This window comes from Nymphaea colorata, chromosome 1 (genome assembly GCF_008831285.2).
Source record: "Nymphaea colorata isolate Beijing-Zhang1983 chromosome 1, ASM883128v2, whole genome shotgun sequence".
Lineage (NCBI taxonomy): Eukaryota > Viridiplantae > Streptophyta > Magnoliopsida > Nymphaeales > Nymphaeaceae > Nymphaea > Nymphaea colorata.
In genome coordinates, this window is record NC_045138.2 from 4,432,040 (window position 1) to 4,457,440 (window position 25,401).

Consider the following 25,401-nt stretch of genomic DNA (forward strand, 5'->3'; position numbering starts at 1 on the left):
ATGTATATCTTATAAAAAATGTAAACAAAAGAAAAAGAAATCATTGAGTGAATGCCCATGTGTGTGTGTGCATTCAAGTGGAATATGGTTGAGAACAATGTAGTAAAAGGTGTAGCGTAATGCCTATCGATTGGGCTGACCTATACACCATATTATAACGTACTATAATGTATGGTAAACTTATCATAAAATTATTTTTTTAATTCATGAAAAACTAAGAAAATTAAAAAAAAAAACAAGAACAATCATGAAAAAAAGTGTTCTATATAAAAAATTCATCACACGTAATGACCATGATTCATCATTCATAAGCCAGAATATGTTAATAACACATTAAGAAAATAAAACAAATATGTTCATAAAATACATAGAGACCTATCGTAAACTTTAGAAAAAAAATAAAAATATATGTAAAATTTGAAATTGAGAAATTGTATATGGAGAAAAATAAATACCAAAGCCCTCTTTTTCCAAACACGAATGGGTTTTCCACTAGCAAATCTCCTTTAAACCAGTGATTGTCCTTCAAATCGATGATCAATTTGGCAATTTCTCTCCAAAACCAGCAAAAAAAACTCCCTTCCAGAGCTCTTAGAAGTGTTAGCAATGGAGGAAAAGAGGCGGTTTTGAAAAAAAAAAAAAAGGGAACGATCAAAAGGAGAATCATGCCCCTTTTGTAAAAATTACACCATATCGTAAGGTAGCAGTCTATACGCCTACACAAAAATGTGTAGGGCAGGTGTATCGTACAGATTTTGCCAACCTATACATTCTGTATTTGTATCATGCGATACAGATAACACTGGTTGAGAGTACTTAAGCTCAACAGCCAAAAACCAATTTTTCCGGTAAGCCTAGTCAATACGTAAGAAAGACTAAAAAGGAAAATAAAAAGACAAAGCATTTAAGCACATTTACTTATAGCTATAATAATGAAAAATTTTGGAAACCTTGTAAACCATGATAATAAAAGATATGAAACAATTAAAAGAAATGAAAGGAAAAAAGAGAAGGAAAATGGCATTCCTATCAAGAAATAGACAAAACCACTGCTAAAAAATTTCTACTCTTGTGTTTGCACTTTGCACACACCACAAATCTTAGGTGTTAAGGCATGGACTAGTCCACGCCTAGGTGTGAGTCCACACCTGTCGCCTATGTCCATCACTTAGGCGACCGGTGTTAGGCTGGCGCCTAGTCCATAGAAAGGTGAAAAGTCACCTTCCCTTCAAATTAGATCCTGTAATTTTATTATACGCTGTTATACCATATATATTTATATTATATAAAGGTATATCATCTGTTCTTTAAGTACAGTTTGTTGTACGTTAATTACATATTCTATATCAACTCATCAAGTGGAAGTTCCAGCCATATGCTAAGTACACATTCTATAAAACCAATGAATTTCTGTACATATCTTATGTGCTCTAAAACATATTTTGTGGAACCTATCCCAGCCTCCTTACCCATGTTAAAATATGGTAAAAAGGCCACCCAGTTTTTCTTGTTTAATGCATGTCTAGTAAAAAGAAAAAATAAGTGAAGACCTCACTTTTGCAACCTGAATACAGATTTATTTTCTCATGTGTGAGGGTGTTTCATGTGTTATATTATATTATATGTTATATGTACGATCTGTTGTAAACTTGTAATGTATATTATATGTACTGATTTGATATGATTTTCGTTTGAAATGATTCAAATGAAATAGTCTATAAGAAATGCAAGCATTGTGCAGTATGTAAATAAGAATGATGTGTTTTCTTTTGTGTATCGAATTAAGGCATCAGTTAGAACAGAACAGCACAGTTTTCCAGTATGTAAACAAGCTGGAAATGTACTGTTAATCTGTCATGTAAACAAGAACAGAACAGTTTTTTATGTTTTACTTTTTGGCGTTACTTACGAAGTATAATCATTCAATTAAAACAGAACAGAACAACTTTTCAAGTTTTACTTGGAATAGAAGCTTACAGTTCAGTCTGTAAGTACATAACTTTATAATGTAATGGCTAACATAACTAAAAAACCAAAAGAGAAAAAAAAAAAGTTGCTGTTTTTGGCTAGGCAAGCCTTGTCTCGCTTAACAACTAAACCAAAAACATTTTGAAAAGCAAACCAGAAAATCAAATAAAAAATTATTTGTTACAATTGCCATTAAGTTTGACATATAAAATCAACTTTCCCAAATTGAAGAGATTTGAGAAGGAGCAATGGTGGTCAAGGAACAGGAACAGTTCTATATGATCCATGTCTTTCTCCCAATTTGTAGAAGCTCTACAACCTCAACTGGTCAATGTTCTTGAACTTCTACTTAAAGGAAGCACCTCCACCATGGGCACCATTGTTGCCTCAACTGCTCCCGGTATGTTCAATTGACTCTTAGAATCAGGACCATTTTTCATATGACCCCTAATGAGGCCTTCCATGCAAATGCAAAACTTAATCAAGTCCCTCTTTTGTTCTCACAGTGATTGAAATGTCCTTATCAACTACTATAAATATTGAAATTGTATTTGAAAATTCAAAACTTTTTAAAATTTCAAATGTTAGGTACATCCCAAAATAAAATCTCAACCTATTATCTACTTGTCAAATGATCAATCATGGATTAAATGGTCAGAATTAACTAGACCGGCTAATTTTTTACCCAATAATGTTAGGTTACTTGGAAGTTCTCAAGTCCAAACACAGCGGAAACATGGACTCTGAAGGAATGCCTTCAGAGTCTAAGTGAATTCAAAGGGAGCTTCGTCATTCAAGCTAACAATTGCAAATGGAAAGGGTGGATTAAAACAGGAGCAAGAGTACGCCTTTCTTTATGAACTGCCGACTTCGGATGATAATTCTTATATACGTAATGATACTTTTATAGATGACCTTTAGCTGACCAGAGAACTAATCACTTCAGAATCTCAGATACTGACTCTCAAACCATACTTAGATCTCATAGATCTACTAGACCCCCTCAATCTGGCCATTGGAAAGCCTCCAACAGCTAGATTTCCTTCTTAAACGGGACCACCTAGTTCTCTCAAGCTATCTGTTGTGAAATATATTTTTTTGTGCCTTAGTGCATTTTTTCTTGTTGCAGCCATACTAAGTGCATGTTGTTAGATTTTGAGCGTAATCAGAATTTATATATATTTTTACAGCCACAAGCAACTGCATAATTTATATTTTCTAGACCAAGTTTAACAATTCAGTAAAGAATAAAACATATACAAAGAGATTGTGCAGGAATATCCAGATGTTCTAAGAAATAAGTGCACATGCACAAAGAATATTAGACACATCTTTGTTCACCTGTTCCGAAAGGAAATGTGCCGACACAGAATTCAGTGAATATGAACTCAATTTGTAATCTCTTTGCATAGCCTGAAAGATATGTTTAATTGGTAAAACTAGCAGAAATTCAATGTTATACAACATGTTAAATGCACAGAAGTTTCAAAATTCATCCAACCTGAAGCAAATCAAATTGCACTCTCCCTTCAATAGCCACTTCTTTACTTTCACGAGTACCATATTGCCTGCACATATAATGCACCGGACACAGTAAGAACAAATGCAATAGCACTATTTGGATTTTTTTTTTATATCCTTCAAAAGAAACACAAAGTACACTTCATCCATCAAATTCATAAGTACAGATAAGCTCCATGAGAAAGTCCAGATGTAAAACAACTGTTTTATGGACCAAAGTTCAACGAGTTCCATAGATGCACAAAGTAGACATAGTTCTTAGAGTTTCTATAGTGCACATTAAACACATTCCTATATAAGTGTTGGCCATGCCAGCAGCAAAGGTCACTAAAAATATAGTAAACACGCAAAAAATAAATAAATTTAAGAACATAAAGGAAAACCTTATTTAAACATAATAAACATGTAAAGAAAAGAAACATATATTTACTACGTTCTGAAATTTTAGAAAAAAATAGGAAAATTCTTTTTCTCCAGCTGCATTCCTCCCAATATAACAATAAGTCCTTATTGGAAAGATTTAATAACCGCACCTGAAAACTGCAAATTGTCTAGATATCTGCCTCCAAGTTTAGAAAGACCACAAACATCAACTGTTAAAAAGAAATCTTAATTTAAAAAAGTTAATTGGTGTATCAATTATTCTTTATGGATGAACAGACACTCAAAGTTGCCCACAAATTAATTTCAGTACCTTGCATGTGATAACGGTTGATGGGTCTACATCAAAGCCACATATGTAGCACTTTTTAAAATATATAAATATATGTATATATATATGATTAAACGTTAAAGAAGACAAAAAAGAAAAAAGGAATGCGAAAAAACATACATTTTTAAAAAAACGGGTGAAAGTAAATATTTCTTGCATTTTTCTGTTTTTTAACACTTTTCTGTTTTTTCACTTTTCTTTTTTTAAATATTAATATCATCAAGGTTTAAACTTCAAACATAGATTAAATTATTTATCACCATTAAACATTATTTTAATCATTTTACATATGTATTTCTTATGTCCTCCTATTAATTTCTCTTTTGTTTTAAGTTTTAACTTTACCTAACGTTTAGGATTTTTCTTCATTTTTTTAAATTGCAAGATTTTCCTGAGTTTTTCCCAAAAAATGTTGCCGAAAATTATTTAAAAAATTTTATCAGTAAAACCTTAGAATGATATTTGTGGGTATGGTCTAAGACTCTAAAGAATATGAAAACGTTGAATTTTTAAGATAGTTGTTTGTAAATATTTTTGTGGTAAATATTTTTTATTGTTTAACTTTCACCTTTAATAAAATGCAGTTGTGGATCATCTCAATATTGAGATGTAAATCCACATGAATTTGAATTCGATAGAGAACGCAATTTATATACTACTAACATGGATTTAGCTGATCCTGTTATTCCTTCTGAGGAGTTTGATGATGATGATATCGCTGAAAGCACTGAAATCAAGATATTGGTGGAACTGGAAGTCTAGAATGCAACTCTGATTGATGATGGATGAGGTATGACTATATGAACTGTGAACTCAAAACTAAAGTATATTTCTTGTTGAACTGATGTTTGATAATGATATCATGATTAGCAAATTGCAATTTTTATTTCGTTATTTGATAATTTTGTGGTTTATAGACAATTTTTTGTCATATATTATATATAATATATATTATAATAATAAATTAATAATAATAATAATAATAAATACCCTGCCACACCGCCGCACCTAAATTTTTTGAGATGTGCCACACTAGCACCCGCACCCCACACCTATGTGACATAGGTCATGACTATGATTCTAAAGAAGTATGAACTATGAACTAAGAACTCCATTACTTGATTATGTAACAATTTGTTGGTTTTCCATGAAATGATTGATAGAATGATACCTTGCTAATTATAAACTGATAATTTTGTTATTTGTGAACAATTTTTGTATTTAAAAGTCACAGCATCCACACCCAAGGTTTTTGAAAATCACCACACCTGAAACCCAAACCTGTGACATAGTGTGCGACCAGTCAACAAACTAGTTATGCAATCAAACCTAGACATATAATTAATTAGGCCTCTCTAATCCACTGAATGTCAACTAATCCAGTTGACCTAGCCAAGGACTAATTAGAGGTTGAATAGAGTTCATCAGCATGCATTGTTTTTAGAGGTTGAATAGAGTTTATCAGCATGCATTGTTTAATTTTTCATTAAGAGGTAAAGGGTTAAAACAGAATATACACATACACACGCACAGACACACAAAGAGAATCTATTCATTGAACAAATTTGGAATCCACATTATTTCACAACCCAGATTCAAGCAATAAAACAGTTAGAAGGAAAAACAAAGGAAACATTTACTCATATACTAACATATTCTGGCAAGCATTCGAACAACAAAACTGTTGATAGATTGTGGGTTTCGGGTCCGGATCCATACCCGACCCGCCTTGTAGCCCGTTTTGGGCTCTACTTAAGTCATGTAACCCTAATCCTTATGAGTTAATGATAATCTTTAGAGAGAGAGAGTCTGGCTGCTAGTGGGCACCAACTCCTCCTCATTCGTGGTTTTTTCTCCCTCGTGTTGAGGGTTTTCCACGTTACATCGTGATCATTGTTTCTCTTCTTCTTCGTCTTGTTCGTATTTCTACATGGTATCAGAGCCGTGAAGTTCCGGCGTTTTTGGTTGTCTTTTGCCCGTGTTAGAGGAGAATCGCCCGACACTGTTCATCGTCTCGCCCGTGCCCGACGCTCGTGCCCGAGCGTCGTCTGTCACCCCGCCGCCGTCTCCGCCCAGCGCCGCCCTGATCAACGCCGATCAGGATTCCGCCGTCTCCGCCTAGCGACAACCGGACCAGCGACGCCCTGGTTAGCGCAGCCGCTTCCGCCCAGCGTCGGCCTGCCCAAACGACGACCTGTCCAGCGGCTGTCTTTTTCCGCCCAACGCCGTGTCCTTTTCCGGCGCCGTGCCGCTCTGCCTGGTCTGTTTCCGCCCAGCGCCGCGCCGACTGCCTGGTCTGTTCCCGCCCAGCGCCGCGCCGCTTTGCCTGGTTCTGTTTCCTGCTCTCTGTCCGTTTTTTGGTGTTGTATCGTGTGATTGCTTCTTGCTGCCCTTGCTGCCTACTGGTCTGTGATTATGGCAGCCTCTTCCTCGTCAACCGTCAACACCAATCCCACTGAAATAGGGGCTTTTAGAACGGAGAATGTTCCCATGCAGGTCATCACTCTTCGCCTCACCAAGGATAATTATTTCTCGTGGTCGCCTGCTATGACCATGGGGATTGCTGGCCGTGGTCGCATGGCCTATATTGATGGGAGCAACCCCGAACCAGCAAGAACAAGTGATGTGTGGCATACTTGGTTTCTTGAGGATAATCAAGTGAAAACTTGGATTGTCAATTCCGTTTCCGCCGATATTCAGCCCCTTATCCTTCGGAAGAAGACTGCTAGAGACATGTGGGTGGTCCTCGAGCAAATGTATGGCCAAAAGAAGACCGCAATTCGTACTTACCAAGTAATGAAGACAGTCTATGGCATTCGACAAGGGACCTCGTCTGTTGCAGAGTACTATGGGGCTTTGAAAGCCAAGTGGGAAGAGCTTGACTATCATTCTGATATTCCTTGGCATTGTCCCCATGATCAGGCGCTCTATGTTGCTCATGAATGGGAAAACAGGGTGTTCCTATTTTTAGCAGGTTTAAATGATGAGTTTGAAGGTGTTCGAAGTCAGATTTTGAATTCAGGGGAGGTGTCCAGTATTGAAGATGTGTACTCCTGTGTTGAAGCGGAAGAACAGCGAAGGCTTGTTACAAAAGAAGGGAAGAGGGAACTTGTGCCCTATAACGAGAGATCTGCTCTCGTGAGTCGTGGTCCTGGCGGCCCATCTAGGTCTCTTCGCCGGTGCACTCACTGCAAGAAGACAGGTCACACTGTGGATTATTGCTGGGATCTTCATCCAGAAAAGAAGGGGAACAGAGGGAGATCTTTGACTGGGAGAACGTCCGTGTCTGAGGTGCAAGCCTCTAGTGGAGAAAAAGTCTCCATTTCTGCTGACCAGCTTCGTGAACTAAGGGCTTATTTGGGCAGGCTCGAGGTCAACAAGACTGAGACCTCAGAGGGAACTACAGCTAATCATGCTCTTGCAGCTATTGGCAATCAAGGTAACTCTTCTGTGGGGGAATGGATTGTCGATAGTGGTGCTACTCATCACATGACAGGTAACCCAAAATTGTTTCATGAGTATAAGTTGTCCTCGGGAAGGGAACGTGTTTCTCTTGCAGATGGTTCCTCTACCTGTGTGGCAGGCGAAGGCACTCTGTCCTTGTTGGACAAATTTCATGTGCAGGGCGCTTTACATGTTCCCCAGTTTCCTTTAAATCTCTTATCAGTCAGTAGACTTACTAAAGAATTGAATTGTGAACTTATATTCTCTGCCGATCGTTGTGTTTTGCAGGACTTGGTGACAGGGAAGAGGATTGGGATTGGTTTAGCTTCTGATGGATTATATCGTCTTCCCATACGTGTGGCTACTGCTCTGTTGACAGCGATCCGCAAGACAGATAAGAGAAGAGAAGATTGTCTTCAGTCTTTTATGTACTGGCATGAACGTTTTGGGCATTTACCTTTTGGGATTTTGAAACATTTGTTTCCAGACTTGTGTTCCTCCTTTGATGTGTCTTCCATTTCTTGTGATGTTTGTCAGTTTGCCAAACATGTGAGGGCTTCGTACCCTCTTTCTTCTAGTTGTGCTAATGAAGCTTTTTCTCTGATTCACTCTGATGTATGGGGACCTTCGGGCATTCATACCCGTCAAGGTTTCCAGTATTTTATCACTTTCATTGATGATTTCTCTCGTGCTACATTTATATACTTGTTAAAAGACCGCAGCGAGGTTCCTCGAATCATCGAGACATTTATTCTTCTTGTGCATACCCAGTATGGTGCGAATGTTAAAACTTTCAGGTCCGATAATGCCCGTGAGTACATGTGTCGGCCTGTTGAGGAGTTTCTTAGACAACGGGGGATTGTTCACGAGACATCCTGTAGTTACACCCCCCCTCAAAATGGGGTAGCTGAAAGGAAAAATCGTCAACTTCTTAATGTCACCAGGGCTCTTTTGTTTCAGAGAAATCTTCCTAAACACTATTGGGGTGATGCAGTTCTTACTAGTGCCTATCTTATTAACCGCATGCCCAGTCGTGTTTTGAATGGTAGGACTCCCCACTCGTTGCTTCCTGGCAGTCGTCCACCATTTCCTCTTCCTCCTCGTGTTTTTGGTTGTGTATGTTTTCTCCATGATCACAGTCCAAATGTCAAGAAACTTGATCCTAGGTCTATCAAAGGTGTCTTTGTTGGATACTCCCCTACGCAAAAAGGATACAAACAAGGAAATGGAGATCACACTCTGTTTGTGAAGAAGAAGGAGAGCAAGGTTACTCTCCTGCTCGTCTACGTAGATGACATGATTGTTACTGGAGATGATGAGGAAGAGATTATCAAGCTAAAAGGGTTACTGGCTACAGAATTCGACCTCAAAGATCTTGGAAAACTAAGGTATTTTCTTGGTATGGAGGTTGCTAGGTCTAGTACTGGTCTTGTACTAAACCAAAGGAAATATACATTAGACCTGCTGGAAGAAACTGGTAAATTGGGATGTAGACCTACTCCTACCCCTTTTGACACTGGGCACAAGTTGAGTCTCAGAGATGGAGAGCCTCTCTGTGAAGAAGACAAGGGAAGATATCAACGTTTGGTTGGGAAGCTAATTTATCTTACCCTCACGAGACCTGTTATCACCTTTGTGGTGAATGTCTTGAGCCAATTCATGCATGCGCCAACCGATGCACATCTGAAGGCTGTGGACAGAGTGCTATGCTACCTGAAGAAAAATCCTGGTAAGGGACTCCTGTATGTGAAACAAGAGACTGTGGAAATCGAGGGCTATTCTGATGCGGATTGGGCAGGTTGTGGTGATACCAGACGATCCACTACAGGGTACTGTGTCTACTTGGGAGGAAACCTTGTTGTATGGAGGAGCAAGAGACAGGATGTTTGCTCTAGATCCAGTGCAGAGGCAGAATATAGGGCAGTTGCTATGGGAGTGTCAGAGTTATTATGGTTGAAGATATTGTTGACTGACATTGGAATAGAGATTGAAGGACCTATGAAGATGTATTGTGATAACAAGTCTGCAATCAACTTAGCCAACAATCCTGTACTTCACGACAGAACAAAACATGTTGAAATTGATCGTCACTTCATTCGGGAAAGGATTGATGCGAAAGAGTTGATCTTACCTTACATGAAGTCTGAAGACCAAACTGCTGATGTTCTGACGAAAGCTCTTCCTTCAGCTTCATTTGAGAGGAATGTATCCAAGTTGGGCATGTTTGATATGTACGCCCAACTTGAGGGGGAGTGTTGATAGATTGTGGGTTTCGGGTCCGGATCCATACCCGACCCGCCTTGTAGCCCGTTTTGGGCTCTACTTAAGTCATGTAACCCTAATCCTTATGAGTTAATGATAATCTTTAGAGAGAGAGAGTCTGGCTGCTAGTGGGCACCAACTCCTCCTCATTCGTGGTTTTTTCTCCCTCGTGTTGAGGGTTTTCCACGTTACATCGTGATCATTGTTTCTCTTCTTCTTCGTCTTGTTCGTATTTCTACAAAAACATTCAGATGTTTTCCCAAAACTTTGAAAGAAATAGTTTTAGATATCTAACCCAGTGTTTAGTACAGACCAAAGAGTGAGCACAAGCACGAATTCCACCAAGTTGATTATATCTAACCTTGAGGAGAAGGTAGTGTCCTTCATACGAACTCTACTATTTCTGATGCGGCCCAGAATAGGAAATTCAGCAATCTTCAAGGCGTCTGCCCTCTATACAATTAATTATTAACAACCTGGGTAAGTTCTTGCATGCTGAGGACATCAATGAAGGCACATAATACTAGTTTTAATCAATTGAACTTATATGTTCCTTCTGAGTGTGGTAGTTTGCTAGATCAAACTAGTGGGTGGGGTGGTGGTTGGAGATAGAGAGACAGAGACAGAGACAGACCTCAATGAGGTAAGGCAGATCAAACTTGCAGATGTTATATCCAATTATAATGTCAGGATCAACTTCACGAACAAAATCCTGCCAATTTATTTTCCAAATCAAATGGACCAAAAGACAAATCAGACTAAGAACGACAACAGTGCATATATATACGAGTTTCTTTTTGTCCATAAATATTGCAGAACACTGTAGATCTTGTAGCTGCTCATTAATCAGCAGTTGCCTTCATTTAGACTTTAAAGTAGGCATTTCCATTGCAGCAGAAAGTTTAAAAAACAACAAAAACTTGGCCAACTACTCACATTCAGAAAAGGTAACACTTACCCTCCAAGCTAACAATACTTCTCTTTCTGTGTCAAACGACATTACATCAACCCCAACTATTGGAGAACATGACTTAAGAGTCATCACATTACGTATAAAAGGATGATCTTCACCTTGCAGCGTGACTAGATTTGCCACCTTAAAAATTAATACCAAGTAAATGTAAGTACCATAGAATAAGAAAACTACTAGGAAGCAGGCTTGTTAAAATAAAACTTGTTTCTAAGATGGGGAAGAATTCAAAATCGAAGTTATAAAACCTTGGCTTTGGTTTATCTGTTTCCAATTTAAGCATTCAGGAACAGTTTCTTAAGTTATTAACTAGTGATGCTCACATTTCCACCTTTTTATCAAACGATTCAAAGCCATCAAAGAAAATAAATGGAATGTACAGAAAAGTCAGGATTCAAAAATGACGCAATAACTACTAACAGATGAAACTAAACCTGAATAACTGGATCATGAGTAGGCTCCGGGAAGAGTCCCTTGCGACCTGCACACTCAATATCCACACTTAAAATCCTAAATGGAGCCATTTTGGAGAATTCCCCTTCTGGAGCATGGCTGATCAATTCAGAATACCTATGATTAAATATTAAGGAAGCAAAATGTTATTTGACAATAAAGCAACTTTATATAGAAAACCCTTATGCTAAAAATATAAATCACTTTCTGATGAGGATACAGGCAGTGAACTTCAAGCTGACAGTATGTCATACATCGCACACTTCTTCTGTACCTCCCAGGAGGGACTTCAATCCAGTTACCACCAACAATGTTACAGTCAATCATAAATCGAAGGGCAAAAAGCACATTACTTTCATAAGTGGTGAAGCTTTTTAAACCAAGTCCATCAACTTGTATGCCCCTCTCCAAGATACCTGTTGAATATGATGCAAGTTAGCCCAAAGCCAAAATGATTTATTTATTTGCTACCAGAAAAAGAAAAAGGAGAAACTGAAAATTGAAAAAGAAAACAAGAAATTCAAGAGATTACCTAGAAAACTCAAAAGGTATCTAAAAAAGAAATCACCACTGATATAATTGATATGGTTACCATATGATGCAACTTAGTTCCCAACCAGAAGAAAATATAAAATCCTGAAATGCTTCTAGGTGCAGGGGTTACTTATCAGCTATCTACTAAAAATAGCAGGGTAAGGATTTCTTCAACTTTGTTAAAAAACTAAGTCCATGGAGAGTACATAGCACCACTGATAACAATCAGTTCAGAATTCATAAGCAGGAAAATTCAGGATGTCACAACTCACAAGCAAGAAAAATTTTACTTTAAGTGCCAAAAGAAATTGTAATAAGCAGAGAAATTCAAGATATCACAAACAGGTAAATTTTGGCTCCAGCATGTCAGAAAGAAAATGCTTATGAAATTCCCTGTTTCACACTTCCACTAGGAAAGGAAAAATAAAAATGCTTATCAGCATTCACATGCAGGTCGACACGCCCTTCTACAAATTACAGATCGTACTTGTCTTCTAGCAAATCAGATAAGATGAACACGTGCAATGTCTCTAGAAATTAATGTTTGCAGATCATACCTTTGCATGCCAATCCAAAAGTCTGGTTGATGTAACTGTTAGGTTTCATGACTTTACTAATGTGTCTGTCCTTCATAAAATGCATCATTAATTTATTTCTAGAATTTTTTATCTTTGAATTACATAAATACAAAATTAACAATTGTTCAATCTCTACATAAATTAAGCAGAACAAGTTGACAAGCCATTTAATACCTTAGATTACAAAACCAAGACAAAGGTCTGAAAGATGCAACATCTCAGCTTTATGTCACATAGATGACGAGATTTTAATGTTTAATCTATCTTATCGGGCATGTTCCTAGTTCCTACATGTGGATCATATCAATGTGATGCAGCCAACTGGCTCCAAAAACATAGAAAAACCATTTGTCATCGTGTAAAGGAGGTTCATCATCATTAATTTTATGTAAGTTCATAAAGTAGCATGGCCAGGAATTATGACATGATGACATTGTCCATGCGGAGATCATAGTAATTGGGTTGTTTTGCCCCAACATAAAGAATAAATACTAACCAATTTAATATATATAAGACCACATATCTGATGAAGCTAGCTTGCAAATTCTCTTAAAAGGGAACTAAACACAAGAGATCACTATGATTATCATTAGAGCCGGATTCCAAACAACTGTATCATGTTGATATGAATGTGCCCTGAAGTACAATGCAGATAGGCTTTACAGCAAGAAAAGAGTGTCCCTTTAACACTTGATGAAACACATAAAGTCCAGAATATAGATAACAATCTGCCACAAGCTATCCCTTACCAGCTCCTCTGATGCCTACATCTCAGGTGAATTCTCAATAGAGTTTTCAAACGCCAACCATTAGAAGTACAGGAGAACTTCCTTCAGCCATCGTTTAAATTTCTGTTCAGTTCAATCCACTCACTAAAAGATCAACAGAGTCAAAAGGGGACAAGTTTCATGTGCACTCAACAAGCAGTTCTTCACAGGCTTCTCCTTAGCTCTGAATGAAGTAACCATTGTTTTGTTTGAGCTAATAGATCTAATTACAAGGCTATTATAAAAGACTAACTTAATCTTGTAGCAATCAAGAACAACTGGCTAAGATTACAGGGACTAAGAAAATGTCACTTAGTAAACCACAAGACACCTGCACCAAATGCATCATGTTATCTCTCATCTCATGTTGGCTGCTTTCATCAAAACCTCAATTAGACAAGCCCCTTAAGTAACCTTTAGCACAATCAGGAACTTCACGAAGACATGAACTTGAATAAAGCACCCATGAATGCTCCAGATTCTGGCCTTCTCTACATCTTGGGACGGCACATCCTTTAGAAAGGACACACCATACCTTAACGAGCCACAATTTGTACTCAATATTTTAGGACATTTACCAGGTTATTCAGGTAGAGGGATTTTCAAATGATATACAAAATACAGATTTCAATAACTTAAGTAACACTCCTAGATATTTATCCAAGGGAGACAAGAATATCAGCCCAACAAACTAAGGAAGTACGGACAAGACTCACTATTTCGGAAACTTACCACGGCAGCTAGCAACAATGGTTGGTAATGCAACAACAATTTTGAGGAAAGCATGAGATTTCTGCTCTTGGTAATACATTATGCTCCTCTTCTGTACAATCTCTATACGCATAATGAATCTTGGCACCTTACTGTTTCTATTAGCTTCTTTCATTCTTCCCTGTAGCAAGACAGCAGTTATATTAAACCACCCTGAATTAATCTAGAGGTAGAACTATAATAAAATGCTATAGCAGAAAAACGGAAATTACTTCCAGGATCTGGTGAAACTTAGAGATGTCATCAGGGCCCATTCCATCGGGACAGCTTATGTAGAAATATGGCTCAAATCCATGAACATGACAACAAACACTGTGACCTGCGTCAAGCATAAGTAGATCACTAACACATTCGATTTGTATCAAAATAGAAAGGAAAAAATTAGGAGGTCGGATCCAACAAAAAATTCCTCCAGCTATACCTCAAGAGAAATGTCATAAACCACTTTGATAATAATATGGGCTAAAGCATACACCAGATTCTGGAAAATCAAGTACAAGAAACCATCTCTTCACAGAATTCAGCACATACAAATCCTTGTGTGGGTGTGTGTACACATATATACTGCCCTAGATGCTATCACCCAGATAATGTTTATGTGCATCGTCCTAAAAACTTAATGCAGGCATCTAAAAGAGGTATGGCAGCAGGACTGCTAAGAATCTTGTGCAACAGGGCCAGGCTTTTAAATGGCTGGGTAAAATGTAAAGACTTGGCACTTAGTTTTGATGTGGTGAAAATGCATGTTGCTAATACGAGATCTCACTCTAGCAACATTTCATTGGGTTAACTAAAGCTTTCTAACTATGTCACACAGGTACAGGATGCAGTGCAGACAAAGCAATTTTCAAACAAATTTAGGTGTGGGTACGGCAATGTGTGTGTGTGTGTGTGTATAGAGAGAGAGAGAGAGGAAAGTTGGTAAAAAGTAAAAGCCATACCACTTGGGTAAGAGACAAAAACAAACCTATTAAAAAAAAATTTTTTTTTTTTTGCAATCCAACCTTATGGATATGATCTTAAGAGTGATTTGATGAAAAATATATATTAAGTTAGTCATTTTCTTACTTAAATAATGTTTTTTTAATAGTAAAAAAACTAACGGCTCTTATAACATCAAAATTTTGATAGTATAAAAATCAATTATGTTTGCAAAAAATGGCTTGAATTAATGCATGATTTATATTAAATTAGTGTTTATAAACACATTAGAAGGTTCACATCTTATTTAAAACACTTTTTAATAGGAATTTAAGAAGTCTGGTTTTTATCCCTTACCCAAGTGGTCTGGTTATATATATATATATATATATATATATATATATATATATAACTGTTAACTAAGATAAGACATATAACTAACTGTTTAATAGTCTTCTTTATCTATATTTACATTTTAGTCACTATAAAGTATAAACATTTGTCCTAGGGCTAATTTAGTTAGGTTTGCATCTAAAATGGTCAGTTTTGGCCTAGTTCAGCTGACCACAGCGGACATGCTACATCAGAGCTGCACCAGCACCCGAGTCGTGTCGACGTAGGTGCAGCAGATCTTTAGAAGCACCGATGTGATATAGCTTTGTAACTGGAAAGAGACCCTATAATGAACAACCTCCGTTTCTCTAGAAGAATAAACCTCCACATTAGTTTCCTTCCCTTAATAATATATACGTTAGTAAGTACCAGTACAGGTCCGTGTAATCCTACTTTGCCAACTAAAAAAGGAGTTTAATATATGCACATGTGTTGCATACTTGTACACATAGACAGAATAAGTGTGTGTGTGTGCACTGTGACTTATGGTTATACAAACTTGATTACAATTTTGCCTTCAAAAGATTGCAAACACGGAAATATACATGCATATGTTTCTACAGATAGATCTGTAACACGTGGTCCAATGCCCTTCATTGATACAACTCAGGCCTTCAAAAGAGAAATCAGCATTCAGTCATATTTTGCAGTAGTTGTTTCCTATTATGCATGCATATACATGGGCACACATTCTTCGCTTCAACGAGTGTTTGTTTTTGCACTAAAGAAGGGAAAAAACTGCTATCACATGCACTTATCTTCTAAAATTTGCAATTATCTTACTGCTGTAACAATGCATGGAAAGAATAAATTAGTCACCCGATTCAAATCACAGAAAGTTGGCTTTGTTTAGTTACTAATAATTTTGAGAAAAATAAACAGAATACCTAACAACTGACGAAGTTTTCCATAAATAAACAAATACGCAAAATTCCAGCTCCCGATTGCAATAAACACGATTGCAAGCAGTTGCCATCTTGTTGTTCTGGAAAATCGACATTGAAATGGAGGAGGTTCAGCTTCCATGACAACTAAAAGGAGAAGTAAGTAAACAAGATAGACAATCTAAATTAGTGCACGCTATGCTTCAAAATTTGCCTGTTTTAGTAAATGATTCGAAAAATAACCTCAGTCAGATCAACAAACAAAAAAAAAGCATCAAACGACACAAACGCAGCTTCATGTCCCTTACTACAAACAATGACATCATTTAGAAGAGGTCAACTGAAACAAACAAATAGATACTACAGCAACAAAACCATGAACTAAAGTAACTTGAACTAAAACTCGTACCAATTGGAAGCAAATAATAAATCAAATGAAAGGAAACCCAACCTTCTCTCGTGACCCCAAAAATCCGAAGCACGGCAGCCGGGCCAACAGAATTCGGCAGAAGCTCCTTGTCATTCTCCCCAATGATGTAATCAATCTCCAGCTGCTGAAACACTGGAACGCAAAGCCCCAAGCCAAAGAAACAACAAATTAAGATCACATACACCTCAAATGGCTAATCCTTTAAATCCTCTTGCCAGAAAACGAAGCGAAAAGGTACCAAACATACCGATGCTCTTGTTGGTGGAGAGGAAGTCAGGGTCGAGAGGAGGGCGGTTCCACTTGGCAAGGCGAGCAGCAAGACCCTCGACGCCGGATTCCTGAAGCTCCTCGTCCCGGATTAGGGTTTCCTCGAGGAACACGTCCTCGTCAGCCATTTCCTCGTCCTCCGTCACCGGTGGAGGGGGCGCCCCTCCCCCCACTCCCATCCCTCCCCCTCTGGGATCGAAGGGCTTCTTCGATGTAGGGTTCTGAGGTGCCCCCGAGAACGTCGGCCGTTTCTTGTTCTTCTCCATCGTTCCTCCTCCCTTTCTTCCTTCTTCGCCTTGGTTGGTTCCCCACTCCAACTGGTACTGGTACAGGGAGAGGGAGAGATTTCCCGCCAAATATCGCCGTTTTATAGCGTGGCCTTTGCGGACAAGGGCTCTTTTCGATGCGTTTCGGCGGGGTGATGACCTCATGGGTGGCAACGGGTCGGGCCACGTCTTCCCCGAATATAGACCCGAACCCACCCGACGGACTCGATCGTGAACCCGTCCTGGATCCGACCGGTTTGTAAGCGGGCCTACCTTAGACCCTGCTCTTTCGGCCTGACTAAATGCCCCGTCTAATCCAGACTTGACCCGTTTGACTCATACCCGAACCGGTCATTCACTAAAGCTCAAGCACAATACTTACATGAGAATCGGTGGACCCGGACTTGAATCCATAATTCAGAAGGAACCCAAGACTGATACGGGTTTTGAGTCAACAATTATATCAATCCAATCTCAAATAAGGTTGGACATTGGGCCTGGCAGCCGCCGGTACCGGTACTTAGCCCAACTCTACGTGGGCTTGAAAAAAAGGGACCTGAGCCGGCCGATAATTTATCGGGCCAGCCTGCTCGGGCTCGGATTTTTCAAGTCGGGCTGGGCCCAGAACCTATTTTTGGATGTCAAGCCAACTTGGGCCCGATTGGTTATCGAGTCGGCCCGATGGCCAGGCTTAATCTGAAAGTTTCCAGCCGCCTGGTGCCGGTAGGGTACATGGACATCCGACAGCTACCCAACTCCATGATTGGCTTGTAGGAGAAATATTCGAATTCTAGAGAAGATGGAGAAAGCAAATGGCTCATTGCACACTCCTAGTTGAGGCAAGGGTGTGGGTCTGACCCATTGGATCGAACTTATTTTCATTGGACTTAATCGGGTTTAGATTGAAATTTGTATCTGATCTTTTGGATTAAAGATTACAGAATGGTGTATCATAATTGAGCAAATAAATTACCACCCAACTTTTAAAGTTGAAGAACATGCACTCAAACTTTGACACGTTTTCTCAACTCATATGGTAGCACCAAATTGCAGTTTTCCTGTATGATTTGTCATTCATGGACGACATCAAACCCCATTTCGTTGGGGTTTGACGAACTTGGTCTATCGATCTTGGGTTTCTCGTCTAGCGGATCTCAACTCGTCTACTTAGCAATTCTTGTTGTAACTTTTCATATATTTTAAACTGATCGCAATCATTATAGCTAGTTCTCATTATAAATTTTGAAGAGGTTGTTTGGTGCTAGTAACAATTTGTTTTCGTCAAGTGAAAGTGTCCCAAAATTGAGGTAGATTCATGGAACCTTATAACATAGTGTTTCATGAATCTATCGACCTGGCCAAGGATTTGAAGAAACGACGGGGATGCATGCCTCTGGCCAATTTTGAAACAAAATCAGTGGACAAAAACAACCTGTTATGGATGCCAAACGGCACTTAAAGGTTTCAAACGGTCTTCAACACAAGACAAAACTTTGAAAAATATGGTGTTACAAAAACAAAATGTATGAGCCAATCTGCACAGACTTTAAAGAACATTATGGTGAATTAACTTGGGTCAGATTTGCCTATTCAAAATCAAAACATGCACAAAGCATGGAAAGAAGTAGGGGTGGGCATTGGGCCGGGGCGGTCCATTTAAAAATATTTTTTTATCATAAAATAATGTTTTTAAATATAAAATATATTTATTAATAATAAATATATATTATTAAAAAATATATAATATATATATATATTTTATACTTAAACCCGGCCCAAAAAGAAGGCAACTTGGCTTTTGTCTCTTGTTTGGCTTGTAAATAGCTAGTGGTCGAAAGCAATCATGAGATGGAGCTATGATCTGAATTTGTTCTTATTTATGATAAATATTTAAATTATCACATTAGCACAAAGAGGACGTGACTTTTTTTTTTCAAATGGCTATTGGCTTGTTTTTTGATAACTATGTTTCTATGTTGTGAACGAGTCAGACCTCATATAGCACAAACGATTTTGTCAAAAAGAATCATAATTATGGATATCATTTGTTCAGAAACTTATTAAGATCCAAGTCATGTTTTTCATATGTATATTTAGGACTTCAGCATAATAAGTTTATAACCTGTAGGGGTTTATTATAGCTGGTCAGGCTATTAGCTAGATGAGAGTCCGTCCCTTATTCAATTATTGTGGGCGCTAAGTTTCTATGATGCAAATTAGGATGAAGAAATACGCAAGTTCACTTGCAACATAGGTACATCCCGGAGACATCCAAGCAAGCATGGATCTTGAAGGTGGAGGAAAGGGAGGTACTTTGGCTATCACTGGGTTTGTTACGCTGGAAATTAAAATGTGAATTAGAAAGACCAGGAAATATATTTATAGAAATATATTTTCAATTCCAGATTTCCAGGCCATCAAACCGGCCCCTTAGTGTCTTATATTTTGTTTTCTATTGTTTTTGTTTGTTAGGTTGTTTGATTGATTTCAGAACAGAGTGAAGCAGGGTTCACAGAGCTCCGGATTCTCTCTCTCTCTCTCTCTCCCTCTTCCTCTCTCTCTTGTACTTTTTCTTCAGATTTTGATGATGTGTTATGGCCTTCTTGTGACTTTCGGGATTTCAGTAAAAATGAATGAATAAAGCATAAATTTTGCTCGTTTTAGATCGGTCTATTGTCTGCCACCATTTGATTTTTGTTCGAATGAAGTGGTCCTGCAATGTTGTTGATGATTTTTCCATATATTTGAGGATGCTTCTTAAGGGCTTCTGTTATATTGGGGTTTCAGGATGGATGGAACTCTATGTCACAAAGGTATCAGTACGATAAGGGTACGGATACGCGGACACGACAATTTTCAAAATTTTAGGATACGCGGACATGGTGAATTTTTTATTCTAAAAAATTAAAAAAGATAATAAAATAAAAAAACATTAAATTAATAATCCACTCTTACAATCTCATAAGTCATAAGAAAGAAAGTCTCAGATTCTCAAACAAAACATTGTTCATCACCAATCTCATAAGTCATAAAAGAAAGTCTCAAACAAAAAAAAAATGTCGGGTTAATAAAATGGTTTGGTCATACCCAATCCAAAACGTATCTTGGCGTCTCCAAGTGTCGGTATCCAGGTGTCGGAGTGTCACACCGGTACGTGGTCTCATGCAGTTTTTGTTTACGTGGAATACCATTGCACTAATAATTACGTTTGAAATTAATTTTGATTAATGTCTCTTCTGGGACTAAGGTTAGACAACCTATTCATCAAAATAAGAGGAATAATTCAAGTAAGTTTCTTAAAATGACAATTTGATAACGAATATCCAATATTAATTGGATAAATATTGTGTTTCTTCCACCCTTGTGTGTAAGACCAGAAACTGGATGGAAAATTGACGAATTGTAGTTCTTTTAATCTATCAACTGTAATGATCTCTTGGCCTTCTGCTACTACATTTGACGAGTGTATTAATATATTTTGCATCTGAAAACAATACATAAATTCTTTTTTGACTATTGAATGACCTGATTTCTAGTTTCCCATGGAAAGGAATGTTCTGTAGTATTTTCTTTTGTATTTATTAATTTCATTGCCCATGTTTTTTTTTTTTTTTCTGCTCGATTGCTTGCACTCTCTTCCATATTCCATCTAGTTCCTGCTCCACCATTCTAGAAAAAAAATGCAAGACACTTTGAAATCTTTAGAGCCTTTCAATCATGATACAGTCCATCTGGGATTCAGGATACTTCTCCATCATTTCTGGGGCACTACTTTAAGTAAAGTTTTAGCTTCCTTTGATAATGCCTGTTCTGAATCATTAGATTCTCTTACCAATTGTCTCAGTATAAAGCGGACATATATGTGCCTGGCGCCTTGGATCTGTTTGGGTTCAGCTGCAACCCATTTTTGTCAGATTGTTTGTTGAAATGGTTGAATAGTGTGGTTTTGATGTGTTGATGGATCTTGATGTATGGGTTCGGGTCTGGACCTGATCCAGTATGTCCTGAGTTACCCTAATCTTGTGGTTAATGAAGTTTTCTAAGAGAGAGAGAGTTTGGAGGCTAGTGGGCACCAGACCTCATCACCTGTGGTTTTTTCCCTTTAGTTGAGGGTTTTCCACGTTACATTTCTGTTCGATCTTTGTTTCTTGTGCGTCTATTATTTCTACATGATGTTTTAGACATTTGCAATGAGCATGTACTTCAATTCATTTAGAAGGTAATTTTCTGTACTTAGCTCCATTGGGGACTTCTTTTTGGAAAATTGGGTGAGAATTAAGGAAGTAGGAGGCACCACTCGAGTCGCATCGAGTCGGGTGCGCACCAGACATGGTTACGGCTCCGACTCACACTCAGGCCCAGTTAGAATGTCGTATTACAAAATTACTTATATAATATATATAATAAATTAATAATAATAATAATAATAAAATACCATTAGCGCACCATTGCACCTAATTTTTTTGGAATGTGCTGCTCCGACATGTGCATTCGCACCCGCACCCGGCACTCAGGTGACATAGCTTTTCCCTTCTTAATGTTGTTCTTTTGTCTCTTTCTTATTATTCCATTTCAAATAGTTTGATATCCAATTACTTATTCTACTAAGTACTTTTTATGTCTGTGATGGTAAGCAAGAACAATCACAGGGCATAAGAGAACTGCTGATATTAATCCTTAGCAGATGTCATTAGCACACTAATTCGTTATTTATCACCTAAATGGTGTTCCCTTAGGATTCTATCAATAAGGTGTATGATATCGTAGAATATCTTAAATTGCTTCTTTGGTTATCTAATTCCAGATTCTCATCGAACTGGGTTTTAAGCTTCACATAATTTTCCTTGCCTACCTTGAATTCAAGTAATTGAAAGTTAAAACCAGTGTTAGAGATATCAGTATATATCAGAAGATTTTTATATTTCTTGCAATATTTACAAGAAAATCAAATAAAACAGTAATTGTTAAACGCTCAATTTTAGAAATTATAATATTCAGTGTAATTGTACAAATATCAGCACTATTGTTGCCTTGATCAGTTTTTCGTAACAAGATCAATATATAGTTTCTCATCATTTTTTATTTCTTCTAAATATATGTACAATTACCAAAAACATTGTCAGTATGCATTTTATGAAAATTCAAAATGCCGCCTAAAGGTCGGATAATAAACAAGCACTGCCCAAAATTTGGATAATTAGGAACCGCTGCTGGGGCAAAAAACTAATGCCCAGCATGTAGAAGGCGGAGCAGTCACGCAGCGGCTACTTTCGCCAGTCTCTCTCTCTCACCGTTTCATTTTCGCACCGGCCGACCGTACTTGCAGGTATATCTCTTTCTCGATTGAGGGCCGGCGTCGCTCTCTTCGTCTGTCTCTTTGTATCTCTCTCCGGCCAGGAAGTCCATCCGACTTGCCCTCTCTCTCTCCCCCTCTCTTTTACCGTCGAGGAAGGGCAGCGCCTTCCCCCACTCTCTCGCTTGCTTTATCTTGTTCTCTCTGATGCAAACAGGGGTGCTGCTCCTCCCTTTTCCTTTCAGTTTCTCCTGGAGCATGTGTTTCACTTATTTATTATTTTTGAAATGTGCTTTTGTTTTCTCTTTTGTTAAGTCTTGAGTTAGTAGGCTGCTCTCCTTTGTTGGTCTTGTAGGTGATTCAACGAGATGTTAAAGTGTAGAGGAATTTGTTTAGAATAGTGCTTTCATTTTAAATAAAATCTATTTTTGCGAGTATAATTAGAAATTGCTAATCTCTTTTTAAGTCAGAATTTGTTTAAACAAAATCTGTTTGGGTTAGTCCTTCGGAGTTTGCTAATTCTTTCCGTGTAGACATTGCTAGTCATGGCACCAAATTTGTTGACTAGCTAGTAACTGGTCATGGTAATGGGTTCTCCCAGCACTTCCACCTGCATGACTTTCTATTTTCGGCTGAATATGGTGCTCAACATAGATATTCATGTCTAGTATTTCCTAGCTTCAATTGAGATTTTAGTCCATGAATTAAGTGATAGTTTTTCGTATTATTTAAGTGTTCTCCGATAACATACTGTTATAGGATGTTGGCATGCATGTTTGCATATGATCATGTCAGCTCTTCGATAAGATGTGTTATTACAATGGCACAGCCAAATTATGCATGAAACTACATTTACTGGCTGTGCGTGCAACTGCAGCTTCATTGAAGCCAATTTAGGTATCCATTGGGCATTGGAATATCACCAGAAACAGGCCCTTAAGAACTGTTAAAAAGTGTTGCAGTGTTTCAGAAACCAATAAGGAGGTACTTTTGCTTGGTTACCTAGGTTGATTTCAAGTTTTTAATGTTTAGCTGCTGATATAGTTGCCAAAACATTTGGTGCTGTGGTCATGGATTGGTTGTGCTATTGAACTACATATAGAAGGCATTGCTAAGACAGGATGCTAGGACAAAAGATTTTTTGCATATAGAAGGTATTCCTAACTAATCCTAATTCCTAAGATATGTCGGTTTGTGGATAACCTCACATTTGTTTGGATTGTTTTTCAATCTGTTTTCTTGATTGTGGATATAACTTTGCATGTGAATACAACTTGGCTGCGGTTTACATTGGACTATGTGTATAAGATGATTAATATGAGATAAATGTGCTTTTTATATTGTTGTCTACTTAAATATTTGTTGTTTTAGTGGGTTTTTTATTTTTTTTTCATTCTTTTTACAGATATCATAAAATTTACTATCTTGATCCTGAAGCTTACACTTCAATGCCTTAAGCTGTATGCGTCGCTTCCTGATAAATTCAATGCTTTAACAACATTGGTCATTGCTGACAGCAACCTCACACTGCATCACTGTCCCTGCAGCTCTTAGTCATTGGTCACAGGTTCAATGGGCCATGTTACGGGTCAGGTTGTATCATCAGAAACCGTCTCTCTTTCGTTGGTTTCCTCCATCTTCAAACGATTCCTCTCCGCTGACAATGGCACTAGTGCTGAGGTCTTCGCTTGCCTCAAACGGTCGTCTGCTGCTGTCGATGAGCTCATTCAGGTCAAATCTAAAGGTGGTGCTGAAGGAGACCAATGCACTGGTCATGAGACCTTAGAGAAGAAGGCATCTCGTGATGGGCATGGTGGGAGTGAATCCAAAAAGCAACTAGGCCTTGAGGGAGACATTGTAGATGCCAAAAGGGGCAGTAAGTCTGACAAGCTCGGGAAGGTAGTTTGGAGAGAACATGCAGGACACCAGCAAAGTGTAGATGGGGATAAGAGACCAAGATCAAAGCACTCGCAAAGCGAAGTGGTGGGCTTGGATGATCCTATGAAGGGCCATAGGCATAAGAAACGTGAGAAAAACCTAGAAAGCTTAGATGGGAGTCACCAGCCAGATTCCCTAGGGAGGGATTCTGGCAAAGAGCAAAAGGAAAGGGAGGATGAGGCTCCGGAGAACGAACGTGGGGAGAAGCACAAGATGCGCCATAAAGTTCACCATGTCATGGATCACAACATGCCAACAAATGAGCTTGAGAAAGAGCTGAGGCAAAAGCACGTGAAAGAACCTAGTAAAAGGGACAACAGATACCAACAAGTTCAAGAAGTTGCACAATTTGGAGATCCAACAGCAGGTATTGTCAATGGTGAGACAGAAAAGAAAAAGAAGAGGAAGAAAGAGATTGGAGAAGGGGAAGATGGAGGGCAGGAGAATGAGCTGCATAGGGACAAGAAAAAAAGAAGGAAATAAAACCAGGAGCTTCAACACTGATGACCCTTTTTCATGGTTCCACCTCTCTGAGAGGTTTCCAGTACTCGTTTTTATTTTCCCTTCTGAGTTTCTGGTTTACCAAAGAAAATACAAGGTTGATATTAACTTCATGTATTACAATTCTAAGGTGCAAAGTGGCTCTCAGTTATGATTTTTATAATTATGAATGGCAGTTATGTCTTCTGCTGTTACCAGATAAACAATTACTTGTTTGTAATTTCCCCTTGCTATGTTATTGACTTATTGGCCTGTTTTGCTGCCAGATTGCCTGATATCAAACTTGTGCAATTCTTTTGTCAGTTACAGGTGAAACTGGCTCATTCCACACCCATTTTGCTGCCAAGTTTGTTCCATCAGACAAAGCCACTGTTTTACATGTAAGATGGAATTGATTGGAACCTAAAACATGGCAGCCTACTTGTACTAATTTCTTGGTGGTGGCATTTGATTCATGGTGTTTGAATGAGAAATGCTCTACATATAGTTCTAAATTTCTAAGTTCGACGATCTGGCCCTTGAGTAGAA

General features: G+C 38.1%; 2 protein-coding genes across 14 annotated transcripts in view; one reads left to right on the forward strand and one right to left on the reverse strand.

The window, feature by feature from the left end:
• The window catches only part of LOC116245945 (DNA polymerase delta catalytic subunit), a 92,516-nt gene extending 75,282 nt beyond the window's left edge, over positions 1–17,234 (reverse strand). For 2 of the 8 annotated variants that reach the window (XR_007572331.1, XM_050075666.1), the window contains exons 1-11: positions 16,856–17,228; positions 16,630–16,740; positions 14,193–14,299; positions 13,942–14,101; positions 11,551–11,746; positions 11,312–11,447; positions 10,866–11,003; positions 10,542–10,619; positions 10,269–10,360; positions 3,470–3,536; positions 3,310–3,381 (exon numbers count right to left, since the gene is read on the reverse strand). Coding sequence is in view for 3 of the 8 variants with exons in the window: in XM_050075666.1 (XP_049931623.1) it covers positions 3,310–3,381; positions 3,470–3,536; positions 10,269–10,360; positions 10,542–10,619; positions 10,866–11,003; positions 11,312–11,447; positions 11,551–11,746; positions 13,942–14,101; positions 14,193–14,299; positions 16,630–16,740; positions 16,856–17,141 (1,443 nt within the window). In the remaining 5 variants the exon portion in view is untranslated. Of the gene's footprint in view, positions 1–3,309; positions 3,382–3,469; positions 3,537–10,268; positions 10,361–10,541; positions 10,620–10,865; positions 11,004–11,311; positions 11,448–11,550; positions 11,747–13,941; positions 14,102–14,192; positions 14,300–16,629; positions 16,741–16,855 lie in introns of all 8 variants that reach the window. The other 6 variants (XR_007572335.1, XR_007572334.1, XR_007572333.1 and 3 more) reach the window with 6 other exon arrangements.
• Positions 17,235–22,357: 5,123 nt separating this feature from the next.
• On the forward strand, positions 22,358–25,138 carry LOC116249513 (uncharacterized). 6 transcript variants are annotated; one of them, XM_031622904.2, is made up of 3 exons: positions 22,372–22,467; positions 23,840–23,894; positions 23,982–25,138. In XM_031622904.2, the coding sequence occupies exon 3, from the start codon at positions 24,007–24,009 to the stop codon at positions 24,853–24,855; it is 849 nt and encodes a 282-aa protein (XP_031478764.1). In that variant the 5' UTR covers positions 22,372–22,467; positions 23,840–23,894; positions 23,982–24,006; the 3' UTR covers positions 24,856–25,138. The 6 variants fall into 6 exon arrangements, with proteins under 6 accessions (XP_031478848.1, XP_031478522.1, XP_031478764.1 ...); XM_031623057.2 differs by lacking the exon at positions 22,372–22,467 and adding an exon at positions 22,504–22,653; XM_031622988.2 differs by lacking the exon at positions 23,840–23,894 and having other exon boundaries at positions 22,358–22,467.
• Positions 25,139–25,401: the final 263 nt, after the last annotated feature.

Bases quoted from the DNA above. Each gene is read 5' to 3' on its own strand.
- LOC116249513 (XM_031622988.2), top strand. From the start codon at position 24,007: ATGGGCCATGTTACGGGTCAGGTTGTATCATCAGAAACCGTCTCTCTT.